This window comes from Oncorhynchus keta, chromosome 13 (assembly GCF_023373465.1).
Source record: "Oncorhynchus keta strain PuntledgeMale-10-30-2019 chromosome 13, Oket_V2, whole genome shotgun sequence".
NCBI classification, from domain to species: domain Eukaryota; kingdom Metazoa; phylum Chordata; class Actinopteri; order Salmoniformes; family Salmonidae; genus Oncorhynchus; species Oncorhynchus keta.
In genome coordinates, this window is record NC_068433.1 from 5,425,643 (window position 1) to 5,440,642 (window position 15,000).

A 15,000-nucleotide genomic window follows, 5' to 3' on the forward strand; every position below is an offset into this window, starting at 1 on the left:
GACCTCTCTCTCTGTCATATTATCAGACCTCTCTCTCTCTGTCATATTATCAGACCTCTCTCTCTCTGTCATATTATCAGACCTCTCTCTCTCTGTCATATTATCAGACCTCTCTCTCTGTCATATTATCAGACCTCTCTCTCTCTGTCATATTATCAGACCTCTCTCTCTGTCATATTATCAGACCTCTCTCTCTCTGTCATATTATCAGACCTCTCTCTCTCTCTGTCATATTATCAGACCTCTCTCTCTCTGTCATATTATCAGACCTCTCTCTCTCTGTCATATTATCAGACCTCTCTCTGTCATATTATCAGACCTCTCTCTGTCATATTATCAGACCTCTCTCTGTCATATTATCAGACCTCTCTCTCTGTCATATTATCAGACCTCTCTCTCTGTCATATTATCAGACCTCTCTCTGTCATATTATCAGACCTCTCTCTCTCTGTCATATTATCAGACCTCTATCTCTGTCATATTATCAGACCTGTCTCTATCTCTGTCATATTATCAGACCTCTCTCTCTCTCTGTCATATTATCAGACCTCTCTCTCTCTGTCATATTATCAGACCTCTCTCTCTGTCATATTATCAGACCTCTCTCTCTCTCTGTCATATTATCAGACCTCTCTCTCTCTGTCATATTATCAGACCTCTCTCTCTGTCATATTATCAGACCTCTCTCTCTGTCATATTATCAGACCTCTCTCTCTCTGTCATATTATCAGACCTCTCTCTCTGTCATATTATCAGACCTCTCTCTCTCCAACATCCCCCTCTTTCTTGTCCTGTACTACAATATCCCTTCTTTCCACTGTCAGACTATGACAATCAATCTATTTAAATTTGATCTCTTATTTAATCCCTTTTGTTTTCTGTTAGTTTACTATTATGTCCATCACATCATCTCCGCCATGGCAACTCTCCTCTCCGTGTACGATCAACACCGGGAAGAAAAACGCATCGTGGTAAGACGGAGGTCTATCTCTCTCTCCCTCCCTCACCCCCTCATCTACCTCTCCTCCTCCTCCCTCATGCGCTGCTTCTTCATCTCTCTCCTCCTCCTGCTCTTCATCCCTCTCCCTTCCAGAACTCCTCGACTCTCCTCCTCGTCATCCTGACCCTGCCGGGACCCTAACCCCAGTAACACTCCTCCTCCTCCGTCCTCCCCACGTCCCTCCTCCCAGTCCTCCCCCCATACTACGAGAGTGAAGCAGACTCGCCGGTCTCGGCCGTGTTCCCCTAGTCTCCTAGAGAGAACCCACTACGACTCAACACTAACCTCCCTCCTCCTCCTCCTCCTCCTCCCCTGCCCTCCCCCGCCACCCCTACGCCGTTCACCCTCATCGCAGCCACGGTGCCGTTCAGCAGAGCTTGATTCCCTGTCGGTGCCCTTAGCCTGACGGTAGGCTGGAGCTGGACGTGGTTCTCCGGCACCGGGGGCAGCTCTGGAGGAGGTAAGCCGAAGAGAAGGCCACTGGGTGGGCCATACCAGCTGGGATGCCCCCTGGATGGGGTCTGAGCCTGGAACTCCAGGTGTGGAGGTGGTGGTGTTAGTTCCTCCTGTTCCACCGACTCCTCCATTACTCTCTCTCTCCAAGTCCATGAGAAGAGCTTCGAATACGAAGGAACCATTTGTTGATTACAGCGAATATGCCACTCCAGCTCCGTCATGTCCACCGTGTTCACCCGCGATATCGCTCTGTAGCTCGACCCGCCGTTGGCGCCCTCTCTCCCTCCCGTCGTTCCTCCGTTCTCCGTCACTCCGTCGCTCCTCCGTCCTCACGGATCGTCTCCTCTCCGAACAGTTTCTCCACGTGGTAGTGTACGTACGCCGTGCGGTACTCCGACACGACCCGGAGCGGCCAGGAGAAGAGGAACACTGAAGCTAACCAGAAGACCCGGGTCGGGAATACCACGGTTGCCGGGTCGGGTCCGGGAACGCCAGGATATGCTCCCGGAAATCCACGTTCTTTAGATGCATCCCCTCTCGCGCTTCCATGTAATCGTCCAGACCCTCGTTGTCTCCGAAGAAGTGTGCTCGCTGGGTGAGGTATGCAGCCTCCGCACGGGCGCTGGCGAAACTGAAACGGAGGAACAATGGATTCACAGGACAGATTTCATAGCGCTTTTCCAGTAGCACAAACCAGTCTAAAAGGTGGGAAACTCAACTCAACAATGCTTTGTCAAAGAATATCTAGAATTCCAAATGTGTGTGTGTTCACCTGAAACACTTGGTGAAGCGGAGCCTGACAGCTGGATGCTCCTGAAGTCCCTGGAGCTCTTTGGAGACGTCTTTAACCCGGTGGCGACCGTAGTCAAACTCAGAGCTGGAGGCGTGGGTGTTAACCCTCTCATGGTACACCTGGTACAGAGAGACAGGTTACAGGGGTAATGTAGAGGGGTTAGAGGGGTAATGTAGAGGGGTTAGAGGGGGTAATGTAGAGGGTTACAGAGAGAGATAGGTTACAGGGTAATGTAGAGGGGTTACAGAGATAGGTTACAGGGGTAATGTAGAGGGGTTACAGGGGTAATGTAGAGGGGTTAGAGTTACAGGGGTAATGTAGAGGGGTTACAGAGATAGGTTACAGGGGTAATGTAGAGGGTTACAGGGGTAATGTAGAGGGGTTACAGAGAGACAGGTTACAGAGGTAATGTAGAGGGTTTACAGAGAGACAGGTTACAGGGGTAATGTAAAGGGGTTACAGAGAGACAGGTTACAGGGGTAATGTAGAGGGGTTACAGGGGTAATGTAGAGGGGTTACAGGGGTAATGTAAAGGTAATGTAAAGGGGTTACAGAGAGACAGGTTACAGGGGTAATGTAGATGGGTTACAGGGGTTATGTAGAGGGGTTACAGAGAGACAGGTTACAGGGGTAATGTAGAGGGGTTACAGGGGTAATGTAGAGGGGTTACAGAGAGACAGGTTACAGGGGTAATGTAGAGGGGTTACAGGGGTAATGTAAATGTAATGTAAAGGGGTTACAGAGAGACGGGTTACAGGGGTAATGTAGATGGGTTACAGGGGTAATGTAGAGGGGTTACAGGGGTAATGTAGAGGGGTTACAGGGGTAATGTAGAGGGGTTACAGGGGTAAAGTAGAGGGGTTACAGAGAGACAGATTACAGGACACCCGTTGTTGTCTTAGCTATCTCTCCCAATCAACGCCTGTGATTGCTTTATGCCTCGCTTTTTGTCTCTCTCAAATGTCAATATGACTTGTATACTGTTGTTTAGGATAGTTATCATTATTTTAGTTTACTGCGGAGCCCCTAGTCCCACTCTACATGCCTCAGATACCTCCTTCCACACATGCTGTGATCTCACCCATCATAACTACGTCCAGAGATGCAACCTTATCGTCACTCATTGCCTGGGTTTACCTCCACTGTACGTCCCCAACGTAGGACACCCTACCATACCCCTGTCTGTATTATTATGCCCTGAACCTATCCCACCACGATCAGAAATCTGCTCCTTTTATTCTCTGTCCCCAACGCACTAGACGACCAGTTTTGATAGCCTTTAGCCGTACCCTCATCATACTGTTCCTCTGTTCCTCTGGTGATGTAGAGGTTAACCCAGACCCTGCGTGTCCCCAGCTGCTCTCATTTGTTGACTTCTGTAACCAAAAAAGGTTTCATGCATGTTAACATCAGAAGCCTGCCTGCTGCTTAAGTTTGTTTTACTCGCTGCTTTAGCACACTCCCTGATTCCTGGCTTGAGAAGGCAACCAAAAATTATGAGATTTCCAACCCCAACTACAACATTTCCATCAAGATAGAACTGCCAAAGGGAGAGGAGTTGCAATCTACTGCAGAGATAGCCTGCAAAGTTCTGTCATACTTTCCAGGTCTATGCCCAAAAAGTTTGAGCTACTAATTTTGAAAATTACTCTCTCCAGAAATAAGTCTCTCACTGTTGCCGCCTGCTACCGACCCCCCTCAGCTCCCAGCTGTGCCCTGGACACCATTTGTGAATTGATCACCCCCCATCTAGCTTCAGAGTTTGTTCTGTTCGGTGACCTAAACTGGGATATGCTTAACACCCCGGCAGTCCTACAATCTAAAATAGATGCCCTCAATCTCACATAAATCATCAAGGAACCCACCAGGAACAACCCTAAATCCGTAAACATGGGCACCCTCATGGATACTATCCTGACCAACTTGCCCTCCAAATATACCTCTGCTGTTTTCAATCAGGATCTCACTGCCTCATTTTTTAATTTATTTTATTTACCTTTATTTTACTTGGCAAGTCAGTTAAAGAACAAATTCTTATTTTCAATGACGGCCTAGGAACAGTGGGTTAACTGCCTGTTCAGGGGCAGAACAACAGATTTGTACCTTGTCAGCTCGCTTGTTCTCAACTAGCCTACCTGGTTAAATAAAAGTGGGAAAGAATTATAATATAGAGGGGTTACAGAGAGACAGATTACAGGGGTAATGTTTTATGGGGGGGTAGAGAGGGACAGGTTACATGGGTAATGTTGTATGGTGGCTAGAGAGGGACAAGTTACAGGGGTAATGTTGTATGGGGGCTAGAGAGGGACAGGTTAGAGGGGTAATGTTGTATGGGGGTAGAGAGGGACAGGTTACAGGGGTAATGTTGTATGGGGGGTAGAGAGGGACAGGTTACAGGGGTAATGTTGTATGGGGTAGAGTGGGACAGGTTAGAGGGGTAATGTTGTATGGGGGTAGAGAGGGACAGGTTACAGGGGTAATGTTTTATGGGGGGTAGAGAGGGACAGGTTACAGTGGTAATGTTGTATGGGGGGTAGAGAGGGACAGGTTACAGGGGTAATGTTTTATGGGGAGTAGAGAGGGACAGGTTACAGGGGTAATGTAGAGGGGTTACAGGGGTAATGCTGTGTGGGGGTAGAGAGGGACAGGTTACAGGGGTAATGTTGTATGGGGGGTACAGAGAGACAGGTTAGAGGGGTAATGTTGTATGAGGGGTAGAGAGGGACAGGTTACAGGGGTAATGTAGAGGGGTTACAGGGGTAATTCTGTATGGGGGTAGAGAGGGACAGGTTACAGGGGTAATGTTGTATGGGGGGTACAGAGAGACAGGTTAGAGGGGTAATGTTGTATGGGGGGTAGAGAGGGACAGGTTACAGGGGTAATGTTTTATGGGGGTAGAGAGACAGGTTACAGGGGTAATGTAGAGGTGTTACAGGGGTAATGTTGTATGAGGGGTAGAGAGGGACAGGTTACAGGGGTAATGTTTTAAGGGGGGTAGAGAGAGACAGGTTACAGGGGTAATGTTGTATGGGGGGTAGAGAGGGACATGTTACAGGGTAATGTAGAGGTTACAGGGGACAGGGGTAATGTTGTATGAGGGGTAGAGAGGGACAGGTTACAGGGGTAATGTTTAAGGGGGTAGAGAGAGACAGGTTAGAGGGGTAATGTTGTATGGGGGTAGAGAGGACATGTTACAGGGGTAATGTTGTATGGGGGTGGAGAGGGACAGGTTACAGGGGTAATGTTGTATGGGGGTAGAGAGGACAGGTTACAGGGGTAATGTATTATGGGGGGGTAGAGAGGGACCGGTTACAGGGGTAATGTTTTATGGGGGTAGAGAGACAGGTTACAGGGGTAATGTTGTAGAGGGGTTACAGGGGTAATGATGTATGGGGGTAGAGAGGGACAGATTACAGGGGTAATGTTTTATAGGGGGTAGAGAGGGACAGGTTACAGGGGTAATGTAGAGGGGTTACAGGGGTAATGTTGTATGGGGGTAGAGAGGACAGGTTACAGGGTAATGTTGAATGGGGGTAGAGAGGGACAGGTTAGAGGGGTAATGTTGTATGGGGGGGTAGAGAGGACAGGTTAGAGGGGTAATGTAGAGGGGTTACAGGGGTAATGATGTATGGGGGTAGAGAGGACAGATTACAGGGGTAATGTTTTATAGGGGGTAGAGAGGACAGGTTACAGGGGTAATGTAGAGGGGGTTACAGGGGTAATGTTGAATGGGGGTAGAGAGGGACAGGTTACAGGGGTAATGTTGAATGGGGGGTAGAGAGGGATAGGTTACAGGGGTAATGTAGAGGTGTTACAGGGGTAATGTTTTATGGGGGTAGAGAGGACAGGTTACAGGGGTAATGTTTTATGGGGGGTAGAGAGGACAGGTTACAGGGGTAATGTTGTATGGGGGTAGAGAGAGACAGGTTACAGTGTTAATGTTGTATGGGGGGTAGAGAGGGACAGGTCACAGGGGTAATGTTGTATGGGGGTAGAGAGGGACAGGTTAGAGGGGTAATGTTGTATGGGGGTAGAGAGGGACAGGTTACAGGGGTAATGTTGTATGGGGGGTAGAGAGGGACAGGTTACAGGGTAATGTTGTATGGGGGTAGAGAGGGACAGGTTAGAGGGGTAATGTTGTATGGGGGTAGAGAGGGACAGGTTAGAGGGGTAATGAGAGGGGTTACAGGGGTAATGCTGTATGGGGGTAGAGAGGGACAGGTTACAGGGGTAATGTTGTATGGGGGTAGAGAGGGACAGGTTAGAGGGGTAATGTTGTATGGGGGTAGAGAGGGACAGGTTACAGGGGTAATGTTGTATGCGGGGGTAGAGAGAGACAGGTTATAGGGGTAATGTTGTATGGGGGGTAGAGAGGGACAGGTCACAGGGGTAATGTTGTACGGGGGGTAGAGAGGAACAGGTTACAGGGGTATGTTGTATGGGGGTAGAGAGAGACAGGTTACAGGGGTAATGTAGAGGTGTTACAGGGGTAATGTTGTATGAGGGGTAGAGAGGGACAGGTTACAGGGGTAATGTTTTAAGGGGGGTAGAGAGAGACAGGTTACAGGGGTAATGTTGTATGGGGGGTAGAGAGGGACATGTTACAGGGGTAATGTAGAGGTGTTACAGGGGTAATGTTGTATGAGGGGTAGAGAGGGACAGGTTACAGGGGTAATGTTTTAAGGGGGGTAGAGAGAGACAGGTTAGAGGGGTAATGTTGTATGGGGGGTAGAGAGGGACATGTTACAGGGGTAATGTTGTATGGGGGTGGAGAGGGACAGGTTACAGGGGTAATGTTGTATGGGGGGTAGAGAGGGACAGGTTACAGGGGTAATGTATTATGGGGGGTAGAGAGGGACCGGTTACAGGGGTAATGTTTTATGGGGGGTAGAGAGAGACAGGTTACAGGGGTAATGTAGAGGGGTTACAGGGGTAATGATGTATGGGGGTAGAGAGGGACAGATTACAGGGGTAATGTTTTATAGGGGGTAGAGAGGGACAGGTTACAGGGGTAATGTAGAGGGGTTACAGGGGTAATGTTGTATGGGGGGTAGAGAGGGACAGGTTACAGGGGTAATGTTGTATGGGGGGTAGAGAGAGACAGGTTACAGGGGTAATGTTGTATGGGGGGTAGAGAGACAGGTTACAGGGGTAATGTTGAATGGGGGTAGAGAGAGACAGGTTACAGGGGTAATGTTGAATGGGGGTAGAGAGGGACAGGTTACAGGGGTAATGTTGAATGGGGGGGTAGAGAGGGATAGGTTACAGGGTAATGTAGAGGTGTTACAGGGGTAATGTTTTATGGGGGTAGAGAGGACAGGTTACAGGGGTAATGTTTTATGGGGGTAATGTTGTATGGGGGTAGAGAGGACAGGTTACAGGGGTAATGTTGTATGGGGGTAGAGAGGGACAGGTTACAGGTAGAGAGGGACAGGTTACAGGGGTAATGTTGTATGGGGGTAGAGAGAGACAGGTTACAGTGTTAATGTTGTATGGGGGTAGAGAGGGACAGGTCACAGGGGTAATGTTGTATGGGGGGTAGAGAGGGACAGGTTAGAGGGGTAATGTTGTATGGGGGGGGTAGAGAGGACAGGTTACAGGGGTAATGTTGTATGGGGGTAGAGAGGACAGGTTACAGGGGTAATGTTGTATGGGGGTAGAGAGGGACAGGTTAGAGGGGTAATGTTGTATGGGGGTAGAGAGGACAGGTTAGAGGGGTAATGTAGAGTGGTTACAGGGGTAATGCTGTATGGGGGTAGAGAGGGACAGGTTACAGGGGTAATGTTGTATGGGGGGTAGAGAGGGACAGGTTAGAGGGGTAATGTTGTATGGGGGTAGAGAGGGACAGGTTACAGGGGTAATGTTGTATGCGGGGGTAGAGAGAGACAGGTTATAGGGGTAATGTTGTATGGGGGTAGAGAGGGACAGGTCACAGGGGTAATGTTGTATGGGGGGTAGAGAGGAACAGGTTACAGGGGTATGTTGTACGGGGGGTAGAGAGAGACAGGTTACAGGGGTAATGTTGTATGGGTGGTAGAGAGGGACAGGTTACAGGGGTAATGTTGTATGGGGGGTAGAGAGAGACAGGTTACAGGGGTAATGTTGTACGGGGGTAGAGAGAGACAGGTTACAGGGGTAATGTTGTACGGGGAGTAGAGAGAGACAGGTTACAGGGGTAATGTTGTATGGGGGGTAGAGAGAGACAGGTTACAGGGGTAATGTTGTAGTGTAATTGAACTCAGAGCTGGAGGTGTTGGTTTTCACCCCTTCCTGCTAACCTGTGTGTATATCCTTACCTGTGTGGTGGTATAAGCGTCTCCGTTGCGATACCTGGTCACCTGTCTGGTCCGTCTGACGTAGTGGTAACTGATGGCCTTCCACCAGATACAGGGAGTGGCCTGCTGGAGCTTTGTGACACGCTCATACACCTGGGGACACACACACAGTCAGTCTCCCCAACTCACCTGGACACACAGTCAGTCTCCCCAACTCACCTGGACACACAGTCAGTCTCCCCAACTCACCTGGACACACAGTCAGTCTCCCCAACTCACCTGGACACACAGTCAGTCTCCCCAACTCACCTGGACACACAGTCAGTCTCCCCAACTCACCTGGACACACAGTCAGTCTCCCCAACTCACCTGGACACACAGTCAGTCTCTACAACTCACCTGGACACACAGTCAGTCTCCCCAACTCACCTGGACACACACACACAGTCAGTCTCCCCAACTCACCTGGACACACAGTCAGTCTCCCAACTCACCTGGACACACACACACAGTCAGTCTCCCCAACTCACCTGGACACACAGTCAGTCTCCCCAACTCACCTGGACACACACACACAGTCAGTCTCCCCAACTCACCTGGACACACACACACAGTCAGTATCCCCAACTCACCTGGACACACAGTCAGTCTCCCCAACTCACCTGGACACACACACACAGTCAGTCTCCCCAACTCACCTGGACACACAGTCAGTCTCCCCAACTCACCTGGACACACAGTCAGTCTCCCCAACTCACCTGGACACACAGTCAGTCTCCCAACTCACCAGGACACACACACCCAGTCAGTCTCCCCAACTCACCTGGACACACAGTCAGTCTCCCCAACTCACCTGGACACACACACACAGTCAGTCTCCCCAACTCACCTGGACACACAGTCAGTCTCCCCAACTCACCTGGACACACAGTCAGTCTCCCCAACTCACCTGGACACACAGTCAGTCTCCCCAACTCACCTGGACACACAGTCAGTCTCCCCAACTCACCTGGACACACAGTCAGTCTCTACAACTCACCTGGACACACAGTCAGTCTCCCCAACTCACCTGGACACACACACACAGTCAGTCTCCCCAACTCACCTGGACACACAGTCAGTCTCCCCAACTCACCTGGACACACACACACAGTCAGTCTCCCCAACTCACCTGGACACACAGTCAGTCTCCCCAACTCACCTGGACACACACACACAGTCAGTCTCCCCAACTCACCTGGACACACACACACAGTCAGTATCCCCAACTCACCTGGACACACAGTCAGTCTCTACAACTCACCTGGACACACACACACACACAGTCAGTCTCCCCAACTCACCTGGACACACAGTCAGTCTCCCCAACTCACCTGGACACACACACACAGTCAGTCTTCCCAACTCACCTGGACACACACACAGTCAGTCTCCCCAACTCACCTGGACACACACACACAGTCAGTCTCCCCAACTCACCTGGACACACACAGTCAGTCTCCCCAACTCACCTGGACACACAGTCAGTCTCCCCAACTCACCTGGACACACAGTCAGTCTCCCCAACTCACCTGGACACACAGTCAGTCTCCCCAACTCACTCTACTAAACACCCCTTGCCCACTTTACCAAAGCCAATTAGATTTCCCCAAAATAACGACAGATAGGGAGGGACACACAATGAGAGTCTCAACCAAAATGAAAGTCAAAGTCACGTACCTCTGCAGTCTCCGCTTGAGCCAAAATGGCGGTCTTGGAGTAACAGTGCCAGCATTCCACTAGATACACCACATACAGCATAGCTAGGAAGGCTAGAGGAATATACACATAACCACTGGAACATGGGCTGTAGAGGAGGGAGAAGAGAGGAGGGGGGAGGGAGAGAGAGAGGAGGAGGGGAGGGAGAGAGAGAGAGAGGAGGAGGGGAGGGAGAGAGAGAGAGAGAGGAGGGGGAAGAGAGAGAGAGGGGAGGGGGAGAGAGAGAGAGAGGAGGGGGAGAGAGAGTGAGAGAGGGGGAGAGAGAGAGGAGGGGGAGAGAGAGTGAGAGAGGGGGAGAGAGAGAAGGGGGAGAGAGGAGAGAGAGAGAAGGGGGAGAGAGGGAGAGGGGGAGAGAGAGAGAGGGGGATAGAGAGAGAAGGGGAGAGAGAGAGAGAGAGAGAGAGAGAGAGAGAGAGAGAGAGAGAGAGAGAGAGAGAGAGAGAGAGAGAGAGAGAGAGAGAGAGAGAGAGGGGGAGAGAGAGGGGGAGAGAGAGAGAGGGGAGAGAGAGAGAGAGAGAGAGAGAGAGAGAGAGAGGAGAGAGAGAGGAGGAGGGGAGAGAGAGAGAGAGGGAGGGGAGAGAGAGAGGAGGGGGAGAGAGAGAGAGAGGGGAGAGAGAGAGGAGGGGGAGGGAGAGAGAGAGAGAGGGGAGGGGGAGAGAGAGAGAGAGGAGGGGGAGGGGAGAGAGAGAGGGGGAGAGAGAGAGAGGGGAGAGAGAGAGAGGAGGGGAGGGGGAGAGAGAGAGAGAGAGAGGAGGGGGGGAGAGAGAGAGAGGAGGGGGAGGGAGAGAGAGGAGGGGGAGGGAGAGAGAGAGAGGAGGGGAGGAGGGGAGAGAGGAGGGGGAGAGAGAGAGAGGGGGGGAGAGAGAGAGAGAAGGGGGGAGAGAGAGAGAGGGGGGGAGGGAGAGAGAGAGAGGGGGAGGGAGAGAGGGGAGGGAGAGAAAGAGAGGGGAGAGGGGGAGAGAGAGAGAGAGAGAGGAGGGGGAGGGAGAGAGAGAGAAGGGGGAGGGAGGGAGAGAGGGGGAGAGAGAGAGGGGGAGGGAGAGAGAGAGAGGGCGAGAGAGAGAAGGGGGAGAGAGAGAGAGGAGGGGGAGGGAGAGAGGAGGGGGAGGGGAGAGAGAGGGGAGGGAGAGAGAGGGGAGAGAGAGAGAGGAGGGGGAGAGAGAGAGGAGGAGGGAGAGAGAGAGAGAGGCGGAGGAGGGGGAGGGAGAGAGAGAGGAGGGGGGAGGGGGAGAAAGGAAGAGAAGTTAGAGGAGGGAGAAAGAGAGAGAAAGGTCATGTTCATACAAACACAATCAAACTTTATTTAAACGTTCGGAGGCTCCATATGGATGGTGTGACGGAATTGTGGAGCCTCTGGAGGCAGACAGAGGCCAAACTGAGCTCTGTACCGCATCTCCGTGCGCCACCCAAATGTTGTAACATGACGGTAGGTGGGGGCGGGAAGTGTGAATGCCATGACTTCTGCAGAGACCGTATCGCAGAAAATGCAGAGGCTTTTAGGAATGTACAGATAGCCTCTTGAACTGGATGGAGGATACAAACACAATTCAACTCGAATTTAACTTTATTTAAAAGAGAATTTAACTTTATTTAAAAGATAATGTAACTTTATTTAAAGTGTAATAAACTTTATTTAAAGTCTATTTAACTTGATTTAAAAGAGAATTTAACTTTATTTAAAGTGTAATAAACTTTATTTAAAGTCTATTTAACTTGATTTAAAAGAGAATTTAACTTTATTTAAAGTGTAATAAACTTTATTTAAAGTCTATTTAACTTGATTTAAAAGAGAATTTAACTTTATTTAAAGTGTAATAAACTTTATTTAAAGTCTATTTAACTTGATTTAAAAGAGAATTTAACTTTATTTAAAGTGTAATAAACTTTATTTAGAGTCTATTTAACTTGATTTAAAAGAGAATTTAACTGTATTTAAAGTGTAATAAACTTTATTTAAAGTCTATTTAACTTGATTTAAAAGAAAATTTAACTTTATTTAAAAGAAAATTTAACTTTATTTAAAAGAGAATATAACTTTATTTAAAAGAGAATTTATCTTTATGTAAAGTGTATTTATATAAAGTTAAATACAGGTTAAATAAAGTTAACTGTATTTGAAGTGTATTTATCTTTATTTAAAAGACAATTTAACTTGATTTAAATGTGTATTTAACTTTATTTAAAGTGTATTTAAAACCCCATGAACACTTATTTACAGCAGTAAAAACAAAACCATAAAAGCGATAAACAAAGCAACAAACGAGAAGAGACAATAAAATAAATAAAACACAAAAGAGTCAACTTAGAAAAGGAAGATTCCCTGAAGAACATTTCTTGCAGATTCGCTGTATTTTCTTTTAGAAGTAAACGTAACACACACTAACCTGTCAAGGTGTAGTTGAGGCAAGCCAGAGGAGGCGGCGGTAGTGGCAGCCGTAGCCGAGACGACCACGTGCTCCCCGGAGCCCAGGACAGGCACACGGCACACTGCACACCAACCCAGCATGGCGAAACACCCGTACATGAGAAGAGTCAAGAGGAGGCACTTCCAGTGAGACTCACGACACAGAGAGGCGGCATAGGACTTCTGGAGGGGACGCTGCTGTTGGGGGGGGGGGGACGGACGACGAAGTAAATAGCAAGTTCACTTCCATTGCAGTGTCTTATAACACCAACAGCTATAAAGGCAGTAACTATTCATAGTGTGGCACTGAGAACAATTGTTTTTATTTACCTTGGTTTTCACAGTAACTTTATACAGTTACTGGTTAACATGACCCCCATTTACTCCTAAACACAATTATTTATTTAACAGAGGCAGGATACTTGTCCGCGTGATTAAGCACGTATTTAATGTTGCAAAAATGACATTTTCGAACCAAATGAGCAGTTACTGCCCTTTTTTTGTTGAGAGAGTCCATTTCCTGAGTGTGTAACCTTAGATGCTCCAGCAACACACAACATATAGGCATGGTGTGTGTGTGTGTGTGTGTGTGTGTGTGTGTGTGTGTGTGTGTGTGTGTGTGTGTGTGTGTGTGTGTGTGTGTGTGTGTGTGTGTGTGTGTGTGTGTGTGTGTGTGTGTGTGTGTGTGTGTGTGTGTGTGTGTGTGTGTGTGTGTGTGTGTGTGTGTGTGTGTGTGTGTGTGTGTGTGTGTGTGTGTGTGTGTGTGTGTGTGTGTGTGTGTGTGTACATAAGGTAGTTATCAGCCACCGTCACCAATACTCACATATTGGAGGAAGTGTATCTGGTGTGATTTAATGCAGGGCTGGATTGAAATCCTGCACACATGTCAATTTCACTCAGAAATTACAATAATATTTAGCCATGTTGCTCACAAAACACACTCAAGAGTCCTCAGATCTGACATTTGCAGTGTGTGTGTGTGTGTGTGTGTGTGTGTGTGTGTGTGTGTGTGTGTGTGTGTGTGTGTGTGTGTGTGTGTGTGTGTGTGTGTGTGTGTGTGTGTGTGTGTGTGTGTGTGTGTGATCATCCATGTGTTGAGAAGGTTCTGGTTCTAATGGAAACCTCTGTCCATAATGTGGTCGATAAAGGTCAGGCGCTGCCGTCGCTAAGGGCCAGGTGCTGCCGTCGCTAAGGGCCAGGTGCTGCCGTCGCTAAGGGCCAGGTGCTGCCGTCGCTAAGGGCCAGGTGCTGCCGTCGCTAAGGGCCAGGTGCTGCCGTCGCTAAGGGCCAGGTGCTGCCGTCGCTAAGGGCCAGGTGCTGCCGTCGCTAAGGACCAGGTGCTACCGTCGCTAAGGGCCAGGTGCTGCCGTCGCTAAGGGCCAGGTGCTGCCGTCGCTAAGGGCCAGGTGCTGCCGTCGCTAAGGGCCAGGTGCTGCCGTCGCTAAGGGTCAGGTGCTGCCGTCGCTAAGCGCCAGGTGATGCCGTCGCTAAGGGCCAGGTGCTGCCGTCGCTAAGGGCCAGGTGCTGCCGTCGCTAAGGGCCAGGTGATGCCGTCGCTAAGGGTCAGGTGCTGCCGTCGCTAAGCGCCAGGTGATGCCGTCGCTAAGCGCCAGGTGATGCCGTCGCTAAGGGCCAGGTGCTGCCGTCGCTAAGGGCCAGGTGCTGCCGTCGCTAAGGGCCAGGTGCTGCCGTCGCTAAGGGCCAGGTGCTGCCGTCGCTAAGGGTCAGGTGCTGCCGTCGCTAAGGGTCAGGTGCTGCTGTCGCTAAGCGCAAGGTGATGCCGTCGCTAAGGGCCAGGTGCTGCCGTCGCTAAGGGCCAGGTGATGCTGTCGCTAAGGGCCAGGTAATGCGGTCGCTAAGGGCCAGGTGATGCCGTCGCTAAGGGCCAGGTAATGTGGTCACGAAGGGCCAGGTTTTGCAGTTGCTAAGGGCCAGGTATTGCGGTCGCTAAGGGTCAGGTTTTGCAGTCGCTAAGGGCCAGGTAGAAACACTAGAAGTAGTGCAATATTTAGATGTTAACCACTTACCTGACCCTAACCTTAACTAGTGTCTAGTCTTACCTGACCCTAACCTTATAAATTGTATCTAGTCTAACCTGACCCTAACCTGTGTGTGTGTGTGTGTGTGTGTGTGTGTGTGTGTGTGTGTGTGTGTGTGTGTGTGTGTGTGTGTGTGTGTGTGTGTGTGTGTGTGTGTGTGTGTGTGTGTGTGTGTGTGTGTGTGTGTGTGTGTGTGTGTGTGTGTGTGTGTTGAATATAGTATAGTATCCTTCATTGCCTTATCTATCCATCATGAGCTAAGTGCACTAGCACAG

The 15,000-nt window shown here is 49.7% G+C and overlaps 1 protein-coding gene and 1 long non-coding RNA gene across 4 annotated transcripts in view; both read right to left on the reverse strand.

The window, feature by feature from the left end:
* The window catches only part of LOC127906655 (uncharacterized), a 2,260-nt gene extending 1,213 nt beyond the window's left edge, over positions 1 to 1,047 (reverse strand). For all 3 annotated transcript variants that reach the window (XR_008062241.1, XR_008062243.1, XR_008062242.1), the window contains exons 1-2: positions 366 to 1,047; positions 1 to 323 (exon numbers count right to left, since the gene is read on the reverse strand). The exon at positions 1 to 323 is cut by the window's left edge and continues 190 nt beyond it. This is a non-coding gene — a long non-coding RNA (uncharacterized LOC127906655). The remainder of the gene's footprint in view (positions 324 to 365) is intronic.
* A 198-nt stretch (positions 1,048 to 1,245) lies between these two features.
* Positions 1,246 to 15,000, reverse strand: part of LOC127906916 (transmembrane protein 151A-like) — a 21,174-nt gene continuing 7,419 nt past the window's right edge. The window contains 9 exon segments of the mRNA XM_052460729.1: positions 1,246 to 1,451; positions 1,591 to 1,623; positions 1,626 to 1,735; positions 1,768 to 1,912; positions 1,915 to 2,087; positions 2,229 to 2,368; positions 8,546 to 8,677; positions 10,244 to 10,370; positions 12,667 to 12,884. Coding sequence (XP_052316689.1) covers positions 1,246 to 1,451; positions 1,591 to 1,623; positions 1,626 to 1,735; positions 1,768 to 1,912; positions 1,915 to 2,087; positions 2,229 to 2,368; positions 8,546 to 8,677; positions 10,244 to 10,370; positions 12,667 to 12,884 — 1,284 coding nt within the window.